Source organism: Nuphar pumila, chromosome 8 (assembly GCF_984573655.1).
Source record: "Nuphar pumila chromosome 8, dmNupPumi1.hap1.1, whole genome shotgun sequence".
NCBI lineage: Eukaryota > Viridiplantae > Streptophyta > Magnoliopsida > Nymphaeales > Nymphaeaceae > Nuphar > Nuphar pumila.
Genome location: NC_143256.1, coordinates 12681421 through 12706220, shown reverse-complemented (window position 1 = coordinate 12706220; position 24800 = coordinate 12681421). Strand labels below are relative to the sequence as shown.

Here is a 24800-nt window from a genome sequence, read left to right as displayed (position 1 = left end):
CTAATCAGCGACAATAATTTGTGACGGATTTTTTCTGTCACAAATTTGTGATGAATTTTTTTTGTCGCAAATTTGCGACGAATTAGCGAGAGAAAACTATCTGTGCTTATTCTATTTTTAACTTTATACATACATTAGCACCTCTCTTCACAGCATTTTAACTTCACCTGCATCCCACCTTTGCTCATTCTATTTTTGTTTCATCCCCATTCATTTGCATTCTCTGTTCCATGAGCATTTGCATGTCATCACTAGTTGTAGCATTCCATTAGCTTTAATATTCCGTTAGTCACGGCATTTCATCTACTTTTCATGCCCTGCCACACCCACTTTCCATACCCCCCTATACACTTTCCATAAAATTTTGAAATGTTATTTTACCGAGTTTGGTTCATGTAGTTCTTATCGGGTCTAGGTATGGTTTCTCTTATGATGTGTCTGATTAGACTCGGGTCTAGACCCTATACTATACTCGAAAATCAGGACTAGGTCTGGTTCTACCTGGGTCTGAACCAAACCCGACCGATGACACCCCCTAGTCCCAACACAAGGTGACGTACACTAACTGCTCCTGCCAGACAAGCGGAGCCCCGTGTTAATCATTGAACTCAAATACAAGTCTCTCTGAGTGTCACTCTCACGCCCTTGGATGCAATCAGACGGTTTGGATGTAGGCATTACTGAATCTGAGATGATTGGGTATTGCCAAATAGGGCTGTGAATTGGATGGGAAAAGGTCATATCAAATCCAGATGGGAGTAACTACGGGCATGTTTTACATGTTATAACCAGTTTAGATTATTGGAGGGATGAGGATTTTGTTTGGTTCAGAATTGGATCTGGATGTAAGGCTGTACAACAAATCTGAATCCGATTGTTAATTAGATGTTGTTAGTGTTAGGTGTAAGAAAGGATGGAGAGAAATTCAAAGAAGGAATGAGGTGTTTAAGACAGAGGTCTTGATGAGGTGGAATAGTCCCATATTGCTTTTGCATGAGTTTTCTGAGAGCTTTATAAGCAATTAGTGAACTCATACACTTGTTCCTGAGAACAAGGGAGTGGGATGACCACCACACACGCGCGCACGCGCGCGCCCGCCCGCCGTGCCGTGCCATGCCGAGCCGAGCCGGGTCGAGCTCGGGTTCGGGTTCGGGTTCGGGTTCGGGTTCGGGTTCGGGTAATTGGCCCTTTAGGGCCATATCCAATCAAGACAAGTATCTTTTTACCCAAAGTTTCTTTGGATTCGGTAACGGGTTATGAGAATGGATAACGGGTCACGACTCCTCGGATTCTGTGCCCGTTATGGAACTTCGGATTCCGTAACGGATCTCGATCTTTCGAAGTCCGTTAACGGATCACGTCCCCTGGATTTCCTTAACGGGCTCCTTCCACGTTTCATAACCGTTCGTGGGTTATAAAAGCGTGGTCAGGGGTGGGGTTACGGAGATGTTGAGACAGGCGATTTTCTGAAGGAGAGTTCTGCGATTTCCCATCTCCCCTGTTACTCTCTCTCTCTTTCCTGTGAGTTTTTCCGAAAGAGTGGTTCTGCAACTTTGGTTCGAAGAGGCTGTTTTCGAAGGACGATCCGCCGGAGTGCACCGTTCGGTTCGTCGTGGCTATTGTATCCTGGGGGAAGGACGCCGGACCCTGATTTGCACAGTATGTGGGGGCGAATCTTCTCTAAGGGGAGTACTTTCGTACGCCTTAGCCTATTACATAACCTAAACATGTTCCTGTTGTTTTCTTTATGTTCTATGCATCTGTTTAATCTTATGCTGTCGTCTGGATTTTGGTCTGATGCGGAAAATGCCATGCTTGCTCCCTGTTACTGTTTCGGTCGTTTGTTAATCATGTTATTTACACTGTTATATTTCTTGATTTATATCGTGTTTTATATCATGATGACGATTGTGAAACTGTGTGATCTGAAAAAGTGATCCATCAGTCTTAGAGAAGATTCTAAGCATGTCGACTTCTTTCGCTTTTGTACCAAAAGTGGACATGTCTGGTATGCCGGAAAAGTTTGCCGGTCAGAACTTCAAGCGTTGGCAGCAACGCATGAAGATCTGGTTCACTACGATAGGGCTGTTGAATGTTCTGGAAATCGACTGCCCTTCGGTGTCTGATACTAACCCTGACCCTACTGCAGTTACTGCGGCTGTAGAGTGGAAAGAAAAGGACAGTATATGTCGTGGTTGCATACTGTTGGCTCTGTCCAACACATTGTTCGATGTGTACTGTTCTTCCTCTACCACTGCTAAGGGTTTATGGGACCAACTTGACAAGAAGTACAATACAGAAGACCAAGGTCTTGAAAAATACTCTGTTGCCAAGTTTCTGAAATATCAGATGGTAGAAGGCAAGTCGGTCACTGAGCAGGCACACGAGTTTCTGCTACTGCTCCATAGTTTGGCTGAGGCTGAAATGAAACTTCCTGAGAAGTTTCAGGTTATGACCATCGTAGAGAAATTTCCTAAGTCTTGGGTAGACTTTGGTATGTCTCTCAAGCACCGTAGAGGAAAAATTTCTCTAGATGATCTTATGGTAGCCATTGCCATTGAAGAAGAGCATAGGAGCCAGAAACAGATCGTAATGCCAACTGAACCGCCTAAGGTGAACATGATGACCGGAGCTTTTAAGGGCAAAGGACAAAAATCGAAATTTGCAATGAAAAACCAGTTTAAACCTAAGGCCAAAATCCAGAAAAAGGCAAAGAACAAACCGTGCTGGAACTGTGGGCAGGTTGGACACTGGGCTAAGGAATGTCCATCCAAGAAAGCCAAAGCTCATGGGACCACAGAAGGAACGCCTCAAGTCAACATGGTGACTGAGGTCATTGGGACCAGTACTGGGTATGTTTCTGTTAACCCACAAATCTATCACGTTTATGAGCCAACTGAGTGGCTGGTTGACACTGGGGCGAATGTGCACGTCTGTGCTGATAAGTCTGTCTTTGTCTCATACCAGGCTGCTGCAGGCAGATCCGTGACTATGGGCAATTCAACGACTGCAAAGGTGTTAGGAATTGGACGCGTGGATCTGAAGTTTCCTTCAGGACGAGTTCTATCTTTACACAGAGTGCACCATGTGCCTGTAGTTAGAAGGAACATTCTTAGTGGTTCATGTCTTGTTAGAGAGGGTTATGAATTTAACTTTAAATGTAATAAAGTTGTTATTTTACATTCTGGAACTTTTATTGGCAAGGGGTATTTAGATGATGGTTTATTTAAACTTCGTGTTGAACATGTTTGCAGTGATAAATTAGAAAATGATGTTTCTTTTGACTCATTGTCTAATGTTGCTTATAACATAGAATCATCTGACTTATGGCATAATAGATTAGGTCATGTGAATTTCAACTCTGTGAAACACATGATGAACTTGAAAATGATTCCTGAACATTCCATTGATAAAACTAAAAAATGTGAAATTTGTGTGCAAGCAAAGCAATGTAGAAAACCATTTCATACGATTGTTAGAGATTCTGAAATATTGGATCTGGTGCATACAGATATCTGTGAGTTTAATGGAGTGTTAACTAGAAATCATAAAAAGTATTTTATCACTTTTATAGATGATGGCACTAAATACTGTTATGTGTATCTGCTAAAATCAAAAGATGAAGCTTTTGATAAGTTTCTTAACTTTAAGAATGAAGCAGAAATACAAACTGGTAGAAAACTTAAAAGATTGAGGTCTGATAGAGGGGGAGAATATACCTCTAATAAACTCGATGAATATTGCAAATCTGTTGGAATAGTTCATGAGTTTACAGCTCCATATTCTCCTCAATCCAATGGGATTGCAGAAAGAAAGAATAGAACCCTAACTGACATGATAAATACTCTACTTGGGAGTTCTGGATTACCTACCTATATGTGGGGGGATGCTCTGAATACGGCTTGTCATATTCTGAATAGAGTACCTCAGAAGCATAAGGATAGTAGCCCTTTTGAACTCTGGAGAAATAGGAAAGCTAGCTTAAAATACCTTAAAGTGTGGGGGTGCCTTGCTAAGGTACTTGTCCCAGAACACAATAGGAAGAAGCTGGGTCCTAAAACAGTAGATGCTGTCTTTTTGGGTTATGTAGAGAACAGCTATGCCTATAAGTTCTTAGTAATTAAGTCTGAGATATCTGGCATAGATGTTAACTCTATTGTAGAGCTTCGAGAAGCTACATTCTTTGAGGATGTATTTCCCATGAAAGTTGGTGTACCTCAAAATCTGTCTTCTTTAGATATACCTTCAACTTCTGGTTCAATTCCCGAACATGTGGAAATGATGACAGATGTGGGGGTAGAACCATCTTGTTCCCATCCTAGACCCGATGAGTCTGAGGAAGTGGTTGAACCTAGAAGGAGCAAGAGACCAAGAATTACCAAGGATTTGGGAAGTGACTTTATCACTTACCTTATCGAAGATGATCCTCCCACTTTCCGAGATGCAATGGCTTCACCTGAAGCAAAGCATTGGAAAGACGCCATCAAGAGTGAAATGGACTCCATTATCTCTAATGGTACTTGGGAACTGGTTGACCTCCCTCGTGGTAGTTCTACAATTGGGTGCAAGTGGATCTTTAAGAAGAAGTTGAAACCAGATGGATCTATTGACAAGTACAAGGCGAGACTGGTTGCCAAGGGGTTCAAACAAAATGAGGGAATAGATTACTTTGATACCTATTCTCCGGTTACCCGGATGACCACTATTAGGGTGCTTATTGCACTGGCTTTCATTTATGATCTCTCGGTCCATCAAATGGACGTGAAGACCGCTTTCTTGCATGGCGATCTTGAAGAAGAGATTTATATGGATCAACCTGAGGGTTATGTGGCTCCTGGTAATGAAGATAAAGTTTGTAGACTTGTTAAGTCATTATATGGACTGAAACAAGCCCCTAAACAATGACATGAGAAGTTTGATAATATTATATTATTATTTGGCTTTGTTGTCAATGAATCTGATAAGTGTGTTTATTGTAAAGTTAAAAGTGATGGTTGTATTATTTTATGCCTGTATGTAGATGATATTCTACTGTTTGGTTCCAATATGGGAATTGTTAATGAGACAAAGTCGTTTCTTAGTAGTAAATTTGATATGAAGGATATGGGTGTTGCAAGCGTGATCTTAGGCTTAAAGCTGACTCGTTCAGCTGAAGGGTTAACCATTTCTCAATCTCACTTTGTCGAGAAAGTACTTTTTAAATTTGGTTATAACCAAGGGAGATCTGTAGCAACTCCATATGACCCTTCTATCCCTCTTCATAAGAATACGACTGGTGTTCCTGTGTCTCAATTGAGGTATTCCCAGATTATTGGAAGTTTGATGTATCTTGCAAATTGCACGAGACCGGATATTTCGTTCTCCGTGACAAAATTAAGTAGATACACAAGTTGTCCAAATCGCACTCATTGGAAGGCATTGGACAGGGTACTTAGATACCTGAAAGGAACTATTTCCTTGAGTTTGCATTACAAGAGATTCCCTGCAGTTCTTGAGGGATATAGTGATGCGAGCTGGATAGCCATGAACTCTGGCAGTTATGGCGTGACAGGGTATGTATTTACCTTGGGTGGCGGCGCAGTCGCCTGGAGATCAGTAAAGCAGACCATCTTGTCTCGGTCTACTTTTGAGGCTGAACTCTGTGCTTTAGATGTCACTGGATTGGAAGCTGAATGGTTAAAGGGACTTCTTGAGGAACTTCCTTTAATATGCAAGCCAATTCCTGCGATATCTGTGCATTGTGACAATATGGCCACTATTGCAAAGATTAAAAGCACAAAATATAACCAAAAGCAGAGGAGACACATCCAAGTCAGGATAAAATCTGTAAGGGAACTGGTGTCTCAGTTAGTGGTTGTTGTGGACTATGTTGGATCCAAAGAAAACACAGCTGACCCATTAACGAAAGGACTAGATAAGTCTTTAGTCCTAAAATCCAGAGAGGGGATGAGACTGAAACCCATCAGTAGTTCATCTACAGTAGCAACCCAACCTATCTGAGTGGAGATCCCACAAAGTAGGTTCAATGTGGTAAAAACAAGCTGTAGGGTGAACTGGATAGCACCTTATTAAAGATGATACTTTGTATCTGTGTCTGTTCCCCTGTTTACTCTGGAAAGGTGCTGTAGCTGCAAGTTAAGGAAGAGTTAAAACTCTGAATGGGTTCAAAGCCTTCTAGACGAGATGTTAGCAGTGCATCTTTGGAGAAGCCCACCTATGTGAGTGTGACTGTGTGGCCGCAGTTCAAGGAATTGGGTTATTCCTGAAGTCACTCATGAAACAGGATTCGGGCGCATGGCCTTTAACGCGCCGCTCCTAAAGATTACAACCAGAACCTTTATCATGTTGTTGCTGATGGACACTCCTACACCAAAGGTTCAAGTTCAAGACTTCAGTTCACTTCGTTCCTGTGGGGGTAAAGTTAGTCAACTAAGGTAGTGGTTCAAACCGGAAGGTACCATTGCTGAAAGCATGATATGTCTTGTTGCAGAATGTTTTTTTTTTTTTCTTTTGGCACTTTTGTTTCCTCCGGCTTCATTCTTTGAATTTGTGGGGGAATGTTAGGTGTAAGAAAGGATGGAGAGAAATTCAAAGAAGGAATGAGGTGTTTAAGATAGAGGTCTTGATGAGGTGGAATAGTCCCATATTGCTTTTGCATGAGTTTTCTGAGAACTTTATAAGCAATTAGTGAACTCATACACTTGTTCCTGAGAACAAGGGAGTGGGATGACCACCACACACGCGCGCGCGCGCCCGCCCGCCCGCCGTGCCGTGCCGTGCCGAGCCGAGCCGGGCCGGGTCGGGTCGGGTCGGGTCGGGTCGGGTCGGGTCGGGTCGGGTTCGGGTTCGGGTTCGGGTTATGAGAATGGATAACGGGTCACGACTCCTCAGATTCCGTGCCCGTTATGGAACTTCGGATTCCGTAACGGATCTCGATCTTTCGAAGTCCGTTAACGGATCACGTCCCCTCGGATTCCATAACGGGCTCCTTCCACGTTTCATAACCGTTCGTGGGTTATAAAAGCGTGGTCAGGGGTGGGGTTACGGAGATGTTGAGACAGGCGATTTTCTGAAGGAGAGTTCTACGATTTCCCATCTCCCCTGTTACTCTCTCTCTCTTTCCTGTGAGTTTTTCCGAAAGAGTGGTTCTGCAACTTTGGTTCGAAGAGGCTGTTTTCGAAGGACGATCTGCCGGAGTGCACCGTTCGGTTCGTCGTGGCTATTGTATCCTGGGGGAAGGACGCCGGACCCTGATTTGCACAGTATGTGGGGGCGAATCTTCTCTAAGGGGAGTACTTTCGTACGCCTTAGCCTATTACATAACCTAAACATGTTCCTGTTGTTTTCTTTATGTTCTATGCATCTGTTTAATCTTATGCTGTCGTCTGGATTTTGGTCTGATGCGGAAAATGCCATGCTTGCTCCCTGTTACTGTTTCGGTCGTTTGTTAATCATGTTATTTACACTGTTATATTTCTTGATTTATATCGTGTTTTATATCATGATGACGATTGTGAAACTGTGTGATCTGAAAAAGTGATCCATCAGTTAGTGCTATTGAATCTGATTAAAGGGATTCAGATTTGATGAGATATCTAACTCAAATTTCAAAATTTTGCTATACTAATAGTCAAACCTTGAAAACGGACGCTTTGAACCAGTAGGATCTGGTTCATGCTGGACTCAAATCCGATTAGACAATATCTCCTTTGGTGGATTCAATAATGCCAACATATGATCTGAATCCACCCGGTTCACTGATAGTCGTCATACAAAACATGGATGTGGGGTACGGATGTCAACAGGTCAGGTTTGAGGTGGACCCGACCCATACGAAACCCAATCGGATCTGGGTTTGGTGACATGGAGGTTTGATTAGAATCACTATCAGACCTAAAGGTATCCATTAGTATATGGAAACGTGTACGATTTTTTAAACTACATACAGGTCCAACCTGAGTTCTGATTGTGATCTGCAATTTTCAACGTCAAAAATGTAAAAAATATGATTGCACTACTGGGTCTGGTTAATGTTATCCTTATAGGACCTGGGTGTGGTTTTTCTTATGATGGGTTTGATCGGACTTGGGTCCAAACCCTGTACCAGCACCTCAAAATCAGATCTGGGTTCGGACCCTCCTTGGTACGAACCAGGTCCGACCTGTTGGCACTCTACTTGGGACAATAAGTCTTTCTCTCCGTGTGGAACGCTGCATTTCCTCTCCATTTATTGCATGATATAAACTATGCTCGCTTGTCCGGTAGCAAGAATTGGACTTACTTTAGTCAGTTTTCTGAAGGACATGTGGTCACCAATAGTAACGTGTCCCAGGCCCGTAAACAAACAATTGATACCATTTAAAGTTTTTGAACCATACAGACACTTTGGACTTTCCCGGATCAAAGTTCTCACTGTACAACATGGGATCAGACCGATATTTGTGGATCTGGATCTCTTTACTCTTACTTAGTTTCAAGTCGTGGCAACTAGCAACGGATAAGGACCCGAACAATTTGGATCTAGTTATAAAATAGGAATATCGTGAAAAATGTACGTATGCACTTTAGTGTACTGCAACTGTGATACGCTCTAGCATTCCTGGCATCATTCCGAAGTCGGATTGGTGTGAACTGTTAGGCCAATAGGATGCGTTTGATACACTGGACAAATGCCGCACGGGCAGAACTTGTGGTGTTTGTCCGGTACAGGATGCTGTTCATCCTGTCCCATACAATGTGTGGTGCACGTATCAAATGCGGGACGACACTAGGGCAGCGACCGGTTGGTCCCTACGCCAGTGTGTACCGTGTATATCAAACGCTTCCTATGGACCTTAGTTGGTATACTTGATTAATCATATCGCCGCGCCCACATACTCTAGTTGGTTTCCGCAATAGCAGTGTCATAAAACTAGTTAAAGACCATCCAGAAGTCGGAGCAGATCCAGTAATAAAACAGTCCCTGCAGAGTGCCATCCCGTGTTTGATACATGCAGCACACATTGTGTGGGACATGAAGAACAGAGTCCAATGTGACGCGTTATAGCACATCAGCGCGGGACGTAACAGTCACACCCCTAGCCAGTACGGGACAAACGTTAAAGAAAAAGTACACTGTTTTAGAGCTGAAAGAAATAAGATTACAAAAAAAATACATGTCAAATATATTTATGAGTCGAGGCCTATTTATGAGTTCCAACTAGAGGTGGCAAAACCTGACAGGACCCGCCAACCCGACCCACCAACCTGCCTCTTAGGCGGGTTCGGGTTTGAAAAAAATGAACCCGTTTGATAAACGGGTCGACCCGCCTAACCCATTTATTAAACGGGTCGGATTCATGTTAGGGGTATGCCAAACCGCCAACCCGGCTGACCCTTTTAATAAACGGGTTAGGCGGGTGGGTCAACCCGCCAACCCGAACCGTCAACCCGCCAACCCTAACTGTCAACCCGCCAACCCGACCCGCGAACCTGAGAACCCGTTTACCCGACCCAACCCATTTATTAAATGGGTTGGCGGGTCGTGTCGGGTTACCCGTTTATTAAATGGGCTGGGTTCGTATTTGCCACAGCCGACCCGTTTAATAAACGGGTTGGGTTCGAGTTGAGGTATGCTGACCCGCCAACCCGTCAGGTCGACCCGCCAACCCGACACGATTGCCACCCCTAGTTCCAACGAGTTATTTATGAACCGAACATGAGCAGCTAGTCTTGTTTCCCACCCTTGGGTTTTGAATGCATTTTGACACAAAATACTCTTTCATTTATTATGTGGGTTCAACCATATATTCTTCACGAACCTTTTTGTTTCACTCCTTTTAGAAAAAGAGCTCTTTCCCATGAAACAAGACATCTTTCTTTATAAAAACACACAAACAAACACAAATCTAATCATGAACATAACCCACATTCTATAAAAATCCTATAGCCATCTTTCAGCCACAAAAGAGAAATTTTTTTGGAATTGGATTTCAATTCTACTAAATTCCTTGAATCCAAACACACTTTAAGGGTAAGATCAGGATGCATTAATTTGAATTACGTACCTATTTTTTTTTTGTGTGTATATGGTTTACTTTTCTTTTTCTTTTTTCATATAAACGGGCATGAAAAGATTCCATTTTACTCATTTGACAGAATTTCATATTCATTTTTTCACTTTTAAAATTATCCATTGTGAGAAAATATGTGCAAAGAAAACCATCGTCCCAATTCACTGAAATGTAAATCCCCGAAGTCCATAAGATATAGTCCTTCCATGTGCTATTCCGCGGCAACTACTTTTTAAAATGTTATCTATCATCTCTCTTAGCTTCCTGACTGCTTTTTGACAGACCCAGGTCATAACTTTAGGCCATCAGGTATCCGATGCATCACAGTCGACCCGAATCCAGCCACGTAACAAGCATCCGGGTTCGGATTCAGGTTCAGGAACGAGTTCAAATATATAGGGTGGAGATAATAGAAGCCGGGGTCACTACAATATGAGAGCTAGAGTGTAAATTAGGTATTTAAATCCAACCTTGAACGTGTTCGATATGGTCCATTTGCTAAGACTAAACTGTTGGATCATGCTTTTTCAACAAAAGAAAAACATGATTTTTAGATAAGGAAAATAACCAGATTGTATGACAAAAATAATATGTTTCTCGAAATACCTTATAATTTTTTAAATTTGTCTAACGTTCAAATTCACAAATGTTTGGATTTAAAAGGACCATCACAAGCGAACCTCTTCAAGTTCGTGTGATATATCGATATGCTCTCCGAGTATAGCAAACTCATTAAAATGTAGATTCGCACGATTTTTTTTTGCATACCTCAAGAAGTTCGCATAACTATATTTGTGAACTTCCTGTAACTCAAACATGTTCAAACTTCACAAATATTTCACTAAAGTCATATATATAGTTGAAATTCCACTAGAGAGGGGGTGAATAGTGAAATATGATAAAGATCGATAAAATAAAATAATCAAGCAATAAGGCACAACACATAAAACACAGAATTTATACTGGTTCGGTCAATACCCAGACCTACATCCAGTCCCCAAGCAAACCACTTGAGCTTTCCACTATAACATCCGAGTCACCGGATAAATAGTACAACACCCTCTTCCTCAGAGGTCTTCTTCTCTCAACAGAAAAGGGGCAACACCCTCTTCCACAGAGGTCTACTTCTTTCAATAAAGAAGGAAAACAGTGAATAACAGAGTTACAATACTTCCTATAGAACCTTCAGAATGATATGAACGCACGAATGAAGGATTCTCAGAATGTTCTGTTTGTCACTCAGAGGATACTCTTTGTCAAAGAGCTATACTTGACTTTTTCTCTTCTTTTTTTTTTTTTTTCTCTTTCTTTTTCAAGGCTCTCTTTTCAAATATCGAATAGGAATTTTTCTCGTTGTAAGCTCACATGTCCATTCCATGTTGAATAGTTTATTTGAGTGTGTTTATATAGCTTTTAAAAAAGTAGTCGTTACATTTTGAAATCGTAGCCTTTTTGAGATGTGAAATATTATGTCATTTCAAAAACATCTTTAGAGAAATTCGAGAAAGCCTTTTTCCATAAAAGTAAAATATAGGGTACACTAGTCATTGTAATATTTTAGGTAATACATATTTTATGAAAAAAGTCTATTTCTTACAATAGTACATTGAACGTTGGATTGTAGTTTTGTCTTTATTCTAATTAATGATTTGAGGTACATAAGTACTTCTTTACTTTAAATGAGTGTAAGTACAATGAGTGCTTTGAGATATTTATTTGTACATAGTCATGTCAAGTGTTTTCTTTATGTTGTGTTTTTCAAAGTCTTCAGAGAGAATGAGGACTACAAGAAAGTCGACATTCTTGAGAAGGATATTTAACAAGGATTTCTTACAGGAGGTATTTAATGCTATACAAAGAGAATGATGACTTCAAGTAAGTCGACATTCTATGGGTTTGTAAAAAGGTAACTAGAGTCATTTCAAAACATATTATATTTGTTATGTAGCCGATTTCATGTTTTGTCTTTTCCCTATATTTAAAATCATTTCTTTAAAGAAGGCAACTAAAGTCTTTTCAAAACATATTATATTTGTTTTTCTTTATGTAGCCGATTTCATGTTTTGTCTTTTTCCTACATTTCTTTTCATGTTGTCTTGTATATGATGTAAGGTACAATTATTACATTTTGAAATCATGTCAAAATACCTTTTTCATAAAGGGTTGTAAGAAAGTACAATTATTAGTTTTCAAAAAGGAGCTTTTTGAAACTATCGTATACTTTTATGATATAGCTTTTATGAATGAGTATGTAATATGCAATATGCATGTTCCTGAAGGTTCTGTTACATATGACTTTAAAGAAGAAAAAAATCTTCATCTTGAGGTAGCCGATCTCTTCAGTTGATCTTTAGGAAAGCATGGCTCATCAAGCTTTTTCTTCAAGGAGTATGATTGCACTAGTTGTACTTGAACATGAAGTCTCCATCCTTTTTGGGTGAGATATCCTTGCATCAAATACTCGTTAGATTTATGACAAAACATATTCAGTCATAATATAACATTTTTCAAGAGGACATATTATCATATCATATAAAATCAAATACGACAGTGTATCATATTATGTGACATCAAAACAGAGTTTCTCAACAATAGTGTGAAGTTCTTATAATAATATCTATGAACTTCGCATACATAATATGAAGTTGGCATAACAAAATCTGCAAACTTTCTGCAATTGAAACTATTATAACTTCACATATATATTACAAAGTTCTCATAGAACCATGCAGATCTCCTTTAAGTAACTGATCCTCAAGGAGATCCGTAAATATGGGGTGATCTGCACATATAACACGTTGCAAAGTTTCGTAAAAATTGCACTCTAAAATGACTATCACAAATCAGGTATTAACTTTGCAAATAAAGTCATTGCGAATATGCTATTTGTATGAGGATTTTCTGTCTTATTTTTGGATTTTTAGAAATATTGCAAATATTAGGGATGAATAAAATATAAATTTCCTTCTTTTTGCAGAGTTTTGTATGATAATTAAATATAACCTTTCGATTGTTTCAAAAATTGATTGTTCACAACCTAACGCAATTTTCACATAAACTAGGGTTTTTTTGTGGTCTCCAACCCTAGTGGACCCCAATGTGCTTTTTCCGTCCCTCACACCAACGACGATAATTTTTGGCCACTATTACTAGTGACTAATTCTGATGACTTTTTTCTGGCAAATCATTGGCCGTAGTTCATCGTTGAGCTTTTCATAATCGTCGATGATGAGTTTTTCTGGTAAACACATGTTTAACGGTTGAAACAATTATTATATTTTTTAAACAATGGTTTGAATTAGTTATTTTTTTGAAACATTGGCATGAGCTTGTTATTTTGTAGAAGAATTGCATGGTTTCAAGCTATATTTTCATGTTCAATAGCTTATTATATTTTTTTCGTTGATAAAATTATTTGTGTGTCCATTTGTCTAACTAGTTCCTTAATGATTTGTATGCCTCTTCCTTCTAGTTTGGTAGTTTATATGTTGTGTATCTTATATTATAAACATGATTAGAGAACATTGTTTGTTTGTTTGTTGTTTCTTTGATGATTCGGGCTTTTGCATCGTCTTTATTTTTTGCAATGCTTTTTCAATAGCCTATGTCTTGTCTCTATTGCCTGCCTTTTTACCTATATTCTTTATTTTGTTATGATAGAAAATTCTAAATTTATTTGTTACAATATGAAGATTGAGAATAGTGTCTCAAATGGGTTCACACTCACATATGCTAATGTTGAAACACAACAAAAAATACCAAGTAAAAAATTGGTTGTATCCTTTAGTTGGATCAAATGTTTAGCCAAAGGTTGAGGATACAATGGAAAATTTATAGGAGGATGCTCCTCAAGGAGATGTGGAGCTATCAGAGAAGCATCCTTAAGAGTCCAAGGTTGGTGTCCATCAACCTTTGGATACAAGTTATTTGAGGAAGAGGCCGCAATAGAGAACAAGGTTCGATGCTAATGGACAGATATTTTATACACGAGTGATATTTTGTATATACATTTTTGTAAGATATTTGCAATCATTGTCAATCTAACATTCAATCATTGATTAAATTATCATATATAATATGTGTGTGTGAAGCATATTTTTAAGAAGACTAGTTTGTTTCATACCAATCTAAATTTTAGGTATATGTTTGCAACATATTTATAAGATAACTAGTTTGATTCATGTATATGTATGTTTGTGAAGCATGTTTGTAAGATAACTACATTGAGTATTGCAATTAATTAATTAATTTAAGGTATATATTTGTATCATATTTATAGAATAATCAGTTTCGATATATACATTCAATAATTTGATTGATACCAGTAAAATAAATTATGATGGCAGGATCCACAAGAATATTTAAAGGATCCAACAAACTCCATGCATCGGTTCTACTAGTTTCAGGGATATGAGCGGTTTCTAAAACTAATGAAAAAAGAGAATGATAGGTTGCATCTGATGCATTTTGAAATTTTTTTGAAGATTACACCATGGAACATCATCGCAGTTTACTAAAGACTGTTGTGCAGTTCTAGAAGCCGGCAACCAACACATGCCAATTTAGAGATATTGAGATGACCATCATGTTGGAGGACATGACACGAATCACTGGATTTAAGTGCAATAGAGAGCAAGTGAGTGAATATTGGTGGAGAGATTTCAATCACATGTTAGGTATTTATCTACAAACGGATGAGAATGTGTTCAATAGAGAAAGGTTCAAGTTATCATGGTTAAGGAAGCACTATGATCCCAACGGAGGGAGAAAACGAAGGGTAAGCTACTGTGTGTTGGAGGGAAGAGTGGTCCTAGGGTGGACATGGAGTTGACAACATTCTTATTGTACTTCTTTGACACACGCTTATTCATCGAGATTGATGAGAAGTTGATCTATGGATCATATATAAAGTTGTATTAGGACCTGGATCATGTCGATGGATACGCATGAGGAGCAACCTCACTTGCACATCTATATGCAAATTTCAGTATAATGAGGCATGGAACAAAAAACATCGTTGGCATGTCGATTGTGTTGGATGTATGTCGATTGTGTTGGAGGTATTTATTACTTCATTGTACATAAACTTTTGAGTTATTTAACATTGTTGATGTAATATATTGTGTATTAATTTGTGTAATTGAATTTATGTTTAAATCAATTTAACTAGTTTGATTTATATATACCTAATTTACATGTAACAAATTAACTTTCATTTGTAAATGAATGTATATAGTTTTGTGAATTGTGTTACAGGTTTCAAATGTATATACTTATAAATTTGAGTTTTACATGTAAATTTGAATGTTACATGTTACAATTTGAATTTTGAATTATGTATCTATTGTAACTAGTTTGAATTTGAATTGTTTATCTGTTGTCAATATATGAATTTCTTCTTAAAATTTCATAAATATTTTACTAAATTTATATATATAGTACAAAGTTTGCATAAACAAATCTACAAACTTGCTATTATTGTAACCTCTCAAAACTTCACAAATATTCCACTAAATTTGCATATATACTATGAAGTTTGCATAAACAAATATGTGAACTTCCTTTAACTGTAACAATTCAAATCTTCACAAATATTTTACTAAATTCGTATATATAGTATGAAGTTCGCATAAACAAATCTGCAAACTTTAATTTATTGAAACCTATCTTCTCAAATATTTGACTAAATTTGCATATACAATATAAAGTTTGCATAACTAAATTGTGCATGTCCTTGTTACAAAACATTAAACCTGAAATGCAATTAACCATACAAAATATGCATAGTTTTTGCAAAAAAATTTAAACATACAAATATACAAAACATTAAACCTTTAACAAATATTTGAAGTACATTTACAAAACAATTTCATCAAATTTATATACAATCTTTGACAATTCTATCAAATTTATGTCAAATGTTTTGCAATAGTAACCAACTTATACTCCCTAGAATTGTCCACAACTCAATTTTTGATATCTTGTCATTCGACACCTTAGTGTCTGATGTCTCCTCATCTTCCATCTTTTATTTGGCCTTTAGACCTTTTATGTTTTGTTGTGGTCCTTTTTTACTCTATATCTCCTCCTTAGTCTTCTGTTTAACACCCTCCAAAGTCATATTCTCCCTCATGCGTTTATAAAATTTAATTATACACTTCCTGTAGTTGGTTACATAAACTTTATTAGTAAATAACTAATTATAGCTTATATCCAAAAAATATAACAAAATAGGATATATAAATACATACATGTATAAAGTTTAATTATGTTTTTGCCCAAGTCACTACAAGAAAAATGTGAATTAGTGATGGATGCTATCCGTCGCTAATCATGTTTAGCGACGGAATGATGATGAATTAGCGACGGATACCGTCTATCGCATATCTTTGATTGCTAATTAGCAACAGAACTTATATGTCGCTAATTTATGACGAAATGCAGCAATACTTGCAGACTTGTGAGATCCAAAAGATGGGTCACAACAACATGAAATGGTCCAACAATTGAAACTGCATACACCTCTCTACAGAGGAAAAATAAAATGAGAAAATTTGTCTAAACACAATAGCAATATAGATATGGCTTTGATCGAGTGGAATACACTCATTCCTGAGAAAATGATAGGGATAATCTTTCGTGTGACTTCAAGTATCAAAGGAAAAAGAAATAGGTGCAACAAGAGCAAATAAACAACTTAGGGTCCTGTCCTAAATCGTCACCTCTTGGCGACAGTAGAACATATATAACCTAGCAAATACAAACAAACAGTATGTCCAACATATCCTCTCCCACTTCCCACCACCACCAGCCCGAACAGGAAAAGATGAGAAGGTGAGCAAAGGAGTCTGTTCCTAAGATAATTCATTCACATAGAGAAAATTCACTAAAGTTCAATTAAAAGCATATTCGCTCCTTCAGCTAAATGACAGCTTTACATCTGAGCATGCAGAATTGTTTTTCAATGACAATCAGAGACATTTCAACCAAAAGCAGCTTTGATGGTGATTGGCTAAACAAATCTAAGAAAGTTGTCTTCATTGATCTTTGCTTCTCAGGCTCATTTCAGAAACAAGGGTTGCAGACTCATGCATTTCTATAGCACTGCCACTCTGGCATATTTAGTGAAGCCCTCCCTAAAGCAGACAAAATGTATGCTCGCTAAGTGCTTGAGGGTCAAATATAGAACTCATAACCTTAGAAAGAAATAGGCTCACATTCCAGAGGGAATATTTTTCATGAACAAAAAAAGAGAAAGATTATAATACATCACTTAACCATCAAACAGATTGCTAAAAATTTCTGTGAATGACTGACTTACAACTCTGTTACAACCCTATAATCTCCCTGATTAAAACATTTTACACCAGACCAAGGTGGTAAATCGTCGTCTCCACAAGGATCATCTCTAATCCATGAATACACCACTCTCCAGCCAAGGGATGCCTTTATTTCATTTAGTGCCTTCACTGAAATAGAATATCAATATGTTGCTATGTCAACAAACAATCCTAAAAGGCAAATGCAGAAACCCCACATCAGAACTAACTTCATCATTCAACCATTAAATCACAACTAAATATTCAATGTTTGCTTCACATGTAGAACAATTAATCTAAGAAGTGGCGGTAGGCTAAATGGCGCCATAGCATCTGATATTATTGTGCACTTGAAATCCCAGTAGAGGCCTTCTTGACCAATGCATTCCAATCAATTTTGACACCAGAAAATTGAGCAACTTCCTGGAGAAGAGCAAGTATTGTTGTAGCGGTGTACCTATAAAACAAAGAGAAAACACAAGTCATCCATGAGATCACCCAAAACAAAAGATTCTAGTTACCATTTTCAGGATGCATATGATCTGTTTAAAAAAGTTTTGACAGGTGGGTTAGCTTCATAACATACAAAAGCATCTCCCCTTTCCCTCAATCATTATCATCCTATTTCTTTTTACATACAAGAACATATACAATGCCCAATATTTACAGCATCTTACAAGAGAAAACAAGAAGTCATCAAACAGAAAGGAAAAACATAAAATTAACAGAGAAAGGGAACAATAAACATCCTCCTCTTATTTTCATATGCTTGCACTAAGAGCCTAATAAATACACATCAGTTGTCAAAAATATCTAAACGGATCACAAATTTGTCCATAATTTATAGGTAATGGAGTCATGAATTAGATGCATTCGTTCACAATAAATATGCAATTATTCACTTTATGCGCGATTACCTAAGACAATTGTGTAATCAAACCCATCAACTCTATCTCCTTCAATGTCGAGCAATATAACCAATGCCGTAAACTCCATGTCAAGTCCTCAACTAATCAAGCTGGACAATACAACCCAAATGAGAAACTTCTCTGCTTCGTGCCTTGCTTCAGATTTTAATGGGCTGAAGTACCGAATTTGAAACTCCAATTGCATACTCTAATTAGAAACCGTTCTACCATCATAAATCTATAGAATTAAAATCCCATATGAATCTACTGAAAATGCTCTATTTTCATAAGAATCACACAAAAGAACGTGATGTTAAAGCAGAAAAAGACTCAAAATTTCAAGATGGGTCGAGATCTACTGTCTCTCTTTAGGGTTTTGGAGTGAGCGACGGTCAGAAGCAGAGAGATCGATAGGAGGAAGCCAAACACATAATCGAAAGACGGCGCCATTGGGATCGAACTTGCCACTTCTGATGCCGATGGATAGAGCAGAAAGAGAAGCAAAGTTGCATAGAGAACCCAGAGAGGGTGGAACTCAGGAGTGACACGAGGAGCCGACTTTTATACTTCCCTTCAGTTTCTTCTCACCCACTCGAGGAGAAATTGCTCCAACATCAAATTGAGGATCACACTAACCCACACCTCTCTGTTTTGGGGGTAATCAGAGAGAGAGAAAAATTTTGCACCCTAGATGGGCCGATTTAAATAAAAAATTAGCGATGAAAAAAATCTGTCTCAAAATTCATCACCAATTAGCGACGGAATTAGTGACAAAAAATTATGTCGCTCATCTGTCGCGTAGTTGCGACAGAATGTTTCCATCGCTAATTAGTGACGGATTTTGAGACAAAAAAATTTCGTCACTAATTCCAATTTTAGGGACGACTAGTTTTCTCTAGCTAATCCATCGCAAATGTGCGATAGAAATAATTCATCGTAAATTTTTGTTGCTAATAAACATTTTTCTTGTAGTGAGTATTGCATATACAATAAGACAAATATACCATAATTATTCTTGAAACAATTATATATCAAGTAAAGAACATATACATGTACGAATTGAGTTAACAAATATATGCAAAGTGTTAAGGAATTCTCTATAGGGCAGACCATCTAATGGGTGTAAACCATTTATAATACAAACAAATACATATATCTATGAAAAAAATCATAAACATAGTAAATCCTAAACAATAAATCAGGTAACAAATATTAAATAAAATATACAAAAAACATTCACAACAACAACCAAACATAAATATGCATGGAGCTATAGAACTCACCTTTTGACTTAATTTGGGAAGTCGATGCGAAAGATATTGCAACATCGTCAAAATATACCAAAAAAATTTCATGAGAATCACCGCAAGGAGAAAGGAAAAATGTTAAGGGTTAGGGTTCTTTTTATAAACAAATTAAAAAAAAAAATTGAACAAAATAAATTTATATATGATTCAACAAGCATGTGAATGTAAGAAAATTTGCACCCCAAAAATTTATGCAGATCACCCCATATTTGCTAATCTCCTTGAGGATTAGTTACTTAAAGGATATCTGCACAGTTCTATACAAACTTTGTTATATATATGCAAATTTAGTAGAATATTTGCAAAGTTTCAATGATTTCAATTATCTATGAGTGACTGAGGATGAGAAGATAACCTTTTGCACGTACCTATTGAAGGAGAATGCAAAAAGCTGGTGGTAGACGGTTTGTATGGTCCATTACACACCAAAACAACTACAGGCACAAACGTGGGCCTAATTTTTAAAGGTGTTCCTCAACACCTATTTCTCCGGCATGCAAAGGATTAGAAGAAGCAAGCGTTCTTGAAATTAAAGCAAGACAATTGTATCATTGCAGAATACACCACTAGGTTTTAACACCTAGAGAAGTATTATGTGCATACTTACATCACTGATGAGGAACATGTCACAAATTATGTGCATAGAATTCGTGATGAGTTGAAGTCAAAAGTTCTTGGTAGTAAACCCTAAAATCGGAATCAGTTCTGACCCTAGATGACTACTTCAGTTCAGTCGTCCAACTGAACCAATATATTCCTTATGCCAGTGGCAGAGCCAGAAGTTTTTCCTTGGGTGGGCAGACTTCGGGTCTCGGAGACAATGCTATGGTCTTGAAGGACGATCCATTTATTTGGACCAGTGGCGGAGCCAAAAAAATTTTGCTGAAGGAACAGTCATTCGTGGAGAGATAAAACTTAAATAAGCCTTTAAATTAAAATAACAATTGTTACAAACACAAACAACTAAATTTATGAACATAATAAGATAAAACCTTAAATTATACTTTTAAACTAAAATAAAAATTGTTCACTTAAGAAATACAAACAACTAAATTCATGAAAATTTTACAATTGGCATCTTCTATTTTTCAAATTTTGAAAACAAGTCATAATTACATCATCACTGATGGTATCAAATGTCTCCTTCTCTATGTAAGTAACCAAAGCATCATTAATCCATTCATCTCCCATTCTATTACGTAGACAACTTTTGATATTGTTCATAGCTGAAAATGCTCTTTCAACACTTGTTGTTGCAACTGGCAAAGTTAATGCCAACTTAATCAATAGATACACATGAGAAAATACAATGTGCTTTTGAGTTGCTACCATAATCTCTGCTAGCTTTGCTAAAGATTTTAAACTTGAAAACTGATCACTGTTTCGTATGTCTGCAATATATATATATCTATATATATCTATCTATATATATATATATATCCAATTGATTTTTCAGTCTAATTATATTTACTTTAGAAAAATCCTTAGGGTAAAGCTCAGCAAGACGAATCAACTTATCTTTATCAAAAGCAGAAAAAGAATTCTTTGGACTCAAGCATGATATTGAAAGGAGGAGCTCTGTATTTGCTTTAGTGAAACAATCATTCAACTCTTGAAGTTGCAAATCAATAATAACATAAAATACATCAATACTATAATGATGCAATGTGGTGATCTTTTCAACCTTACGTCTTGGTCATCCTTGAGGTGTATATGAGTCCTCTAGATCAGGAATCAGAATATCAAATCTCTTACAAAATATGAACACTTTGTTTATGAGAGAGTCCCATCCATTGTCTCTCAGACCTTGAAGGCACTGTTTTGATATAGTGACTAAACTCATAGCATTCACAATGTCTTGATCTTTTCATTGAAGTGCTTGTAAAAGATCATCAGTTATTCCCAAAACTTTACACATCAAATGTAAGCAAAACACAAATTCAAAATCTTGCAACTGATGATATAAAATAATTGCATCTGAACTTTTTCCTGAATATGTATCTTCTGCAATGAAATCTAACACTTGAATAACAGAAGAATACATACTAAGTAAATTAACCAAAGCATCGTAATGAAAATCCCACCGAGTATCACCAGGTCGTTTGGAACTTATTTCTTGATTTAAAATTCGTCCTGTTTCAAGTTCACCCAATACAAGTGCTTCAACAATTTGCATAAATTCTGCTTCTCGAATAAGCTCAGATCTCTTGCATGAAGTAGAGAAAAAAGTTGACAACCTGCCTAATATATTGAAAAACACATCAAGCAATAAATTTTTTCTAGCAAAACCAACTAATGCCAATTGAAGTTGTTGTATAAAACAATGAATATAATATGCAGATACATTTTCATGTAATATAATACTTTTCAATCCATTAAACTCCCCTCTTATATTACTTGCTCCATCATAACCTTGTCCACGCAAACTTGATATGCTTAATTTATTCTTACAGAATGTTTCTTCAACTGCTTGTTTGAGTGACAGAGAACTTGTTTCAAGAACATGCACAAGAGTAAGAAATCGCTCAACCACTCGACCTTTTCATTAACAAACCGTAAAACAATAGTCATTTGTTCTTTAGTTGATGATACATCACGAGAATCATCAAGTAAAATAGAAAAAAAAAGTATCTCCAAGTTCCATGATAATAGCATTTGTGGTTTGTATAGAAGCAGTCTTGACAATATCCTTTTGTATATCAGGAGATATCAATTTGTTATTTTCTGGAGCACTTTTCAATACAACTTTATTTATGTCATCATTGATCTTTGCAAATATCTTCAACAACTCAATAAAATTTCCTCTATTAAGAGATTCTTCAGCTTCAGCATGCCCTCGAAATGTCAATCCTTGACTTAACAAGTATCTGATTGCATTAACAGTTGCCCAAAGGTAAAGTCTATATTCATCTTTCTGTCGAACACTTTGTTGATAAAGTATAGAATCAATATGTTGTTTTTGTTGCATCAAATTTTGACACTTCATTCGTGCTGAATTGTGAAAATTGCCAGAGCTTCCAACATGTTTATCAAACCTATTCTTGTCTTTCAAGTTATCAAATCCTTCAGATATGATTGCCTCTACACTAATCTTCTCTGTGCTTTTTGGCCTGAAAAGATAACACTGCAAACAATATGCTTTATGCTTACTTGTACTATACTCCAACCAATCCTTATACTCATCATACCAAGCTGGAATGAACCTTCATTTTTTATGGTTTAGTTGAAACATACAATCTCGAGGTTGACAAGGTCCTCAGATCATATATGCTCTACAAACATTATCTTGGATATTAGGATGATAACTAGAAATAGAAGGACGAAGTGCAGGGTCTGCAGGTAACTCTTATTCATCATTTTTTGTTTTGCATATTTTCTGACTTGGTTCTCCTTCTCGAGTTACAGAAGATTTATCAAAGATTGACCTTTTCGTTATAAACTTATCCATTCCTACGCAACGAAAAAAAAAATATGACAATGTTATATAAGCCAAATCTCATTGCAAAAAAGGATCGAGTAAAATGAAATGACAAAAAGAACAAGGCAAGGGGTGAGGACCTCTGTTGGCAATCAGAGGAGGCAGTGGAAGCAAAGCCAATGTCAATCTAAAAAATCAAGTTCTTGATGAATGATAATTCATTTATCCAACTCATAACACATAAAATTGGCCATTGGAATCAAGATAAATAGGTTTAACCTTCTTTCATAACAAGCTGTCAGAATGCCTACAGCCTATGTCACATGGATACGACTGCAAATACAGGAATACAACCATTTTTATAAAGTTTCCAGTATGACTTGTATATAAAGGGATATGGAACAACAATCAAAATGGAGTACCCATGCGATATAGCCTACAACAGAACTCAATCAAATTATTAACTTTTAATAACTTCTTTTCATAAAAGTAAATAAGGCTGAGCCTAAAACTAGAGAAACAAAATAATGAAATATTAGGTACATAAGCTTGCTAGCCAATACTTGTTTACTTAATTAAAAGACTTTTCTTTGAATACTACTAGGTGTTTTCCGTGATAGATATGAGATCTCTGCAAAATATTGGATTCTTTTTAACCAGTCTTAGTTGTTTCTAGTGGTAGACCTAGTATCACCAACCAAACATGGAGGCCCTTTTTTGAAAATTATGAACATTAAATTAGTCATAAAACACAAAGAAGAAACAAGATGTCATATGGTCCAAACCAAGGATTTATATATTTAACCCAATATTCTGTTGTTAAGATCCTAGAACATCCCAAGGCCAGACAAACTTTTGACCCTAAATCATCTACCAAAAGTTAGCTACAAAGGTTTTATGAATCATACCAACAAAAAGGAAAAACAATGAGCTTAACATGCATGTCATATTTGTCCTAATTTGACAACATAGCAAGACATAACAGTTCATTATATCTAAAAAGCATTTCTGACAGAAGTCACACAAACATACAAAAAGTAAAGCCACAAACAACAACACCCAATCATACCAGTTCAGCAATACGCATATCCAGTCCTACTCTGGCCATAGATTGTCGTAAGCATTCTGTAATATTTTTTCCATACTGCAAAGTAGAGAAGAAATAAGAAAGTCATCATTCGCTTATGATATAAAACATGCTTAATAACTAACATATAAAATCACAAATCAACATGAAGTGAGAAAGTCTGCTGATCAAATGCATGCTAGTGTATCCTGAAATTTAGATGAATATAGCTCCTAAATCTAGATAACATATATTATACCAATTTAAGATTCATTTCATGAAGACGGAAAATGAACTCATACTAGAAAAAATTGTGCATCTCCAATGACTGATAAATCAAAGCAAAGCACCATGCCAATACCAAAACCATTGGAAAATAACAAGCAGTACACAAGTAGCCTGAGGTAGGACTTTCTAGGATTATGTATTTCCAATATCAAAGGTAATTCTGAAGTTTGAATTAGTTTTCTCTAAAAGGAGGATGCTGCCACTCCCTATTGCTCATTCATTTAATTCAACTAACAGGAACCTATTTGGAAAGATGACCATCAAAATAATTACATAAAAATGAAGCATTCACCTAGTTGGAATTCAGGTCGACAAGACTCAGCTGCCTCATTACAAAACACACTCTTAATTTCACATGTTGGAATTTATTTGGAACTCCATCGAGATCGTAGTAGCAACCCTTAAAATCTCGCCGAAAGGGAAAAAGAAGTCCCAAACAGAT

The 24800-nt window shown here is 37.0% G+C and overlaps 1 protein-coding gene across 1 annotated transcript in view; it reads right to left on the bottom strand.

The window, feature by feature from the left end:
• LOC149829630 (putative pectate lyase 5) overlaps positions 1-24800 on the bottom strand; it is a 35069-nt gene that overhangs the window by 9480 nt on the left and 789 nt on the right. Inside the window, exons 2-5 of the mRNA XM_090015214.1 lie at positions 24074-24148; positions 23427-23440; positions 17722-17828; positions 17374-17521 (exon numbers count right to left, since the gene is read on the bottom strand). Coding sequence (XP_089871340.1) covers positions 17374-17521; positions 17722-17828; positions 23427-23440; positions 24074-24148 — 344 coding nt within the window. The remainder of the gene's footprint in view (positions 1-17373; positions 17522-17721; positions 17829-23426; positions 23441-24073; positions 24149-24800) is intronic.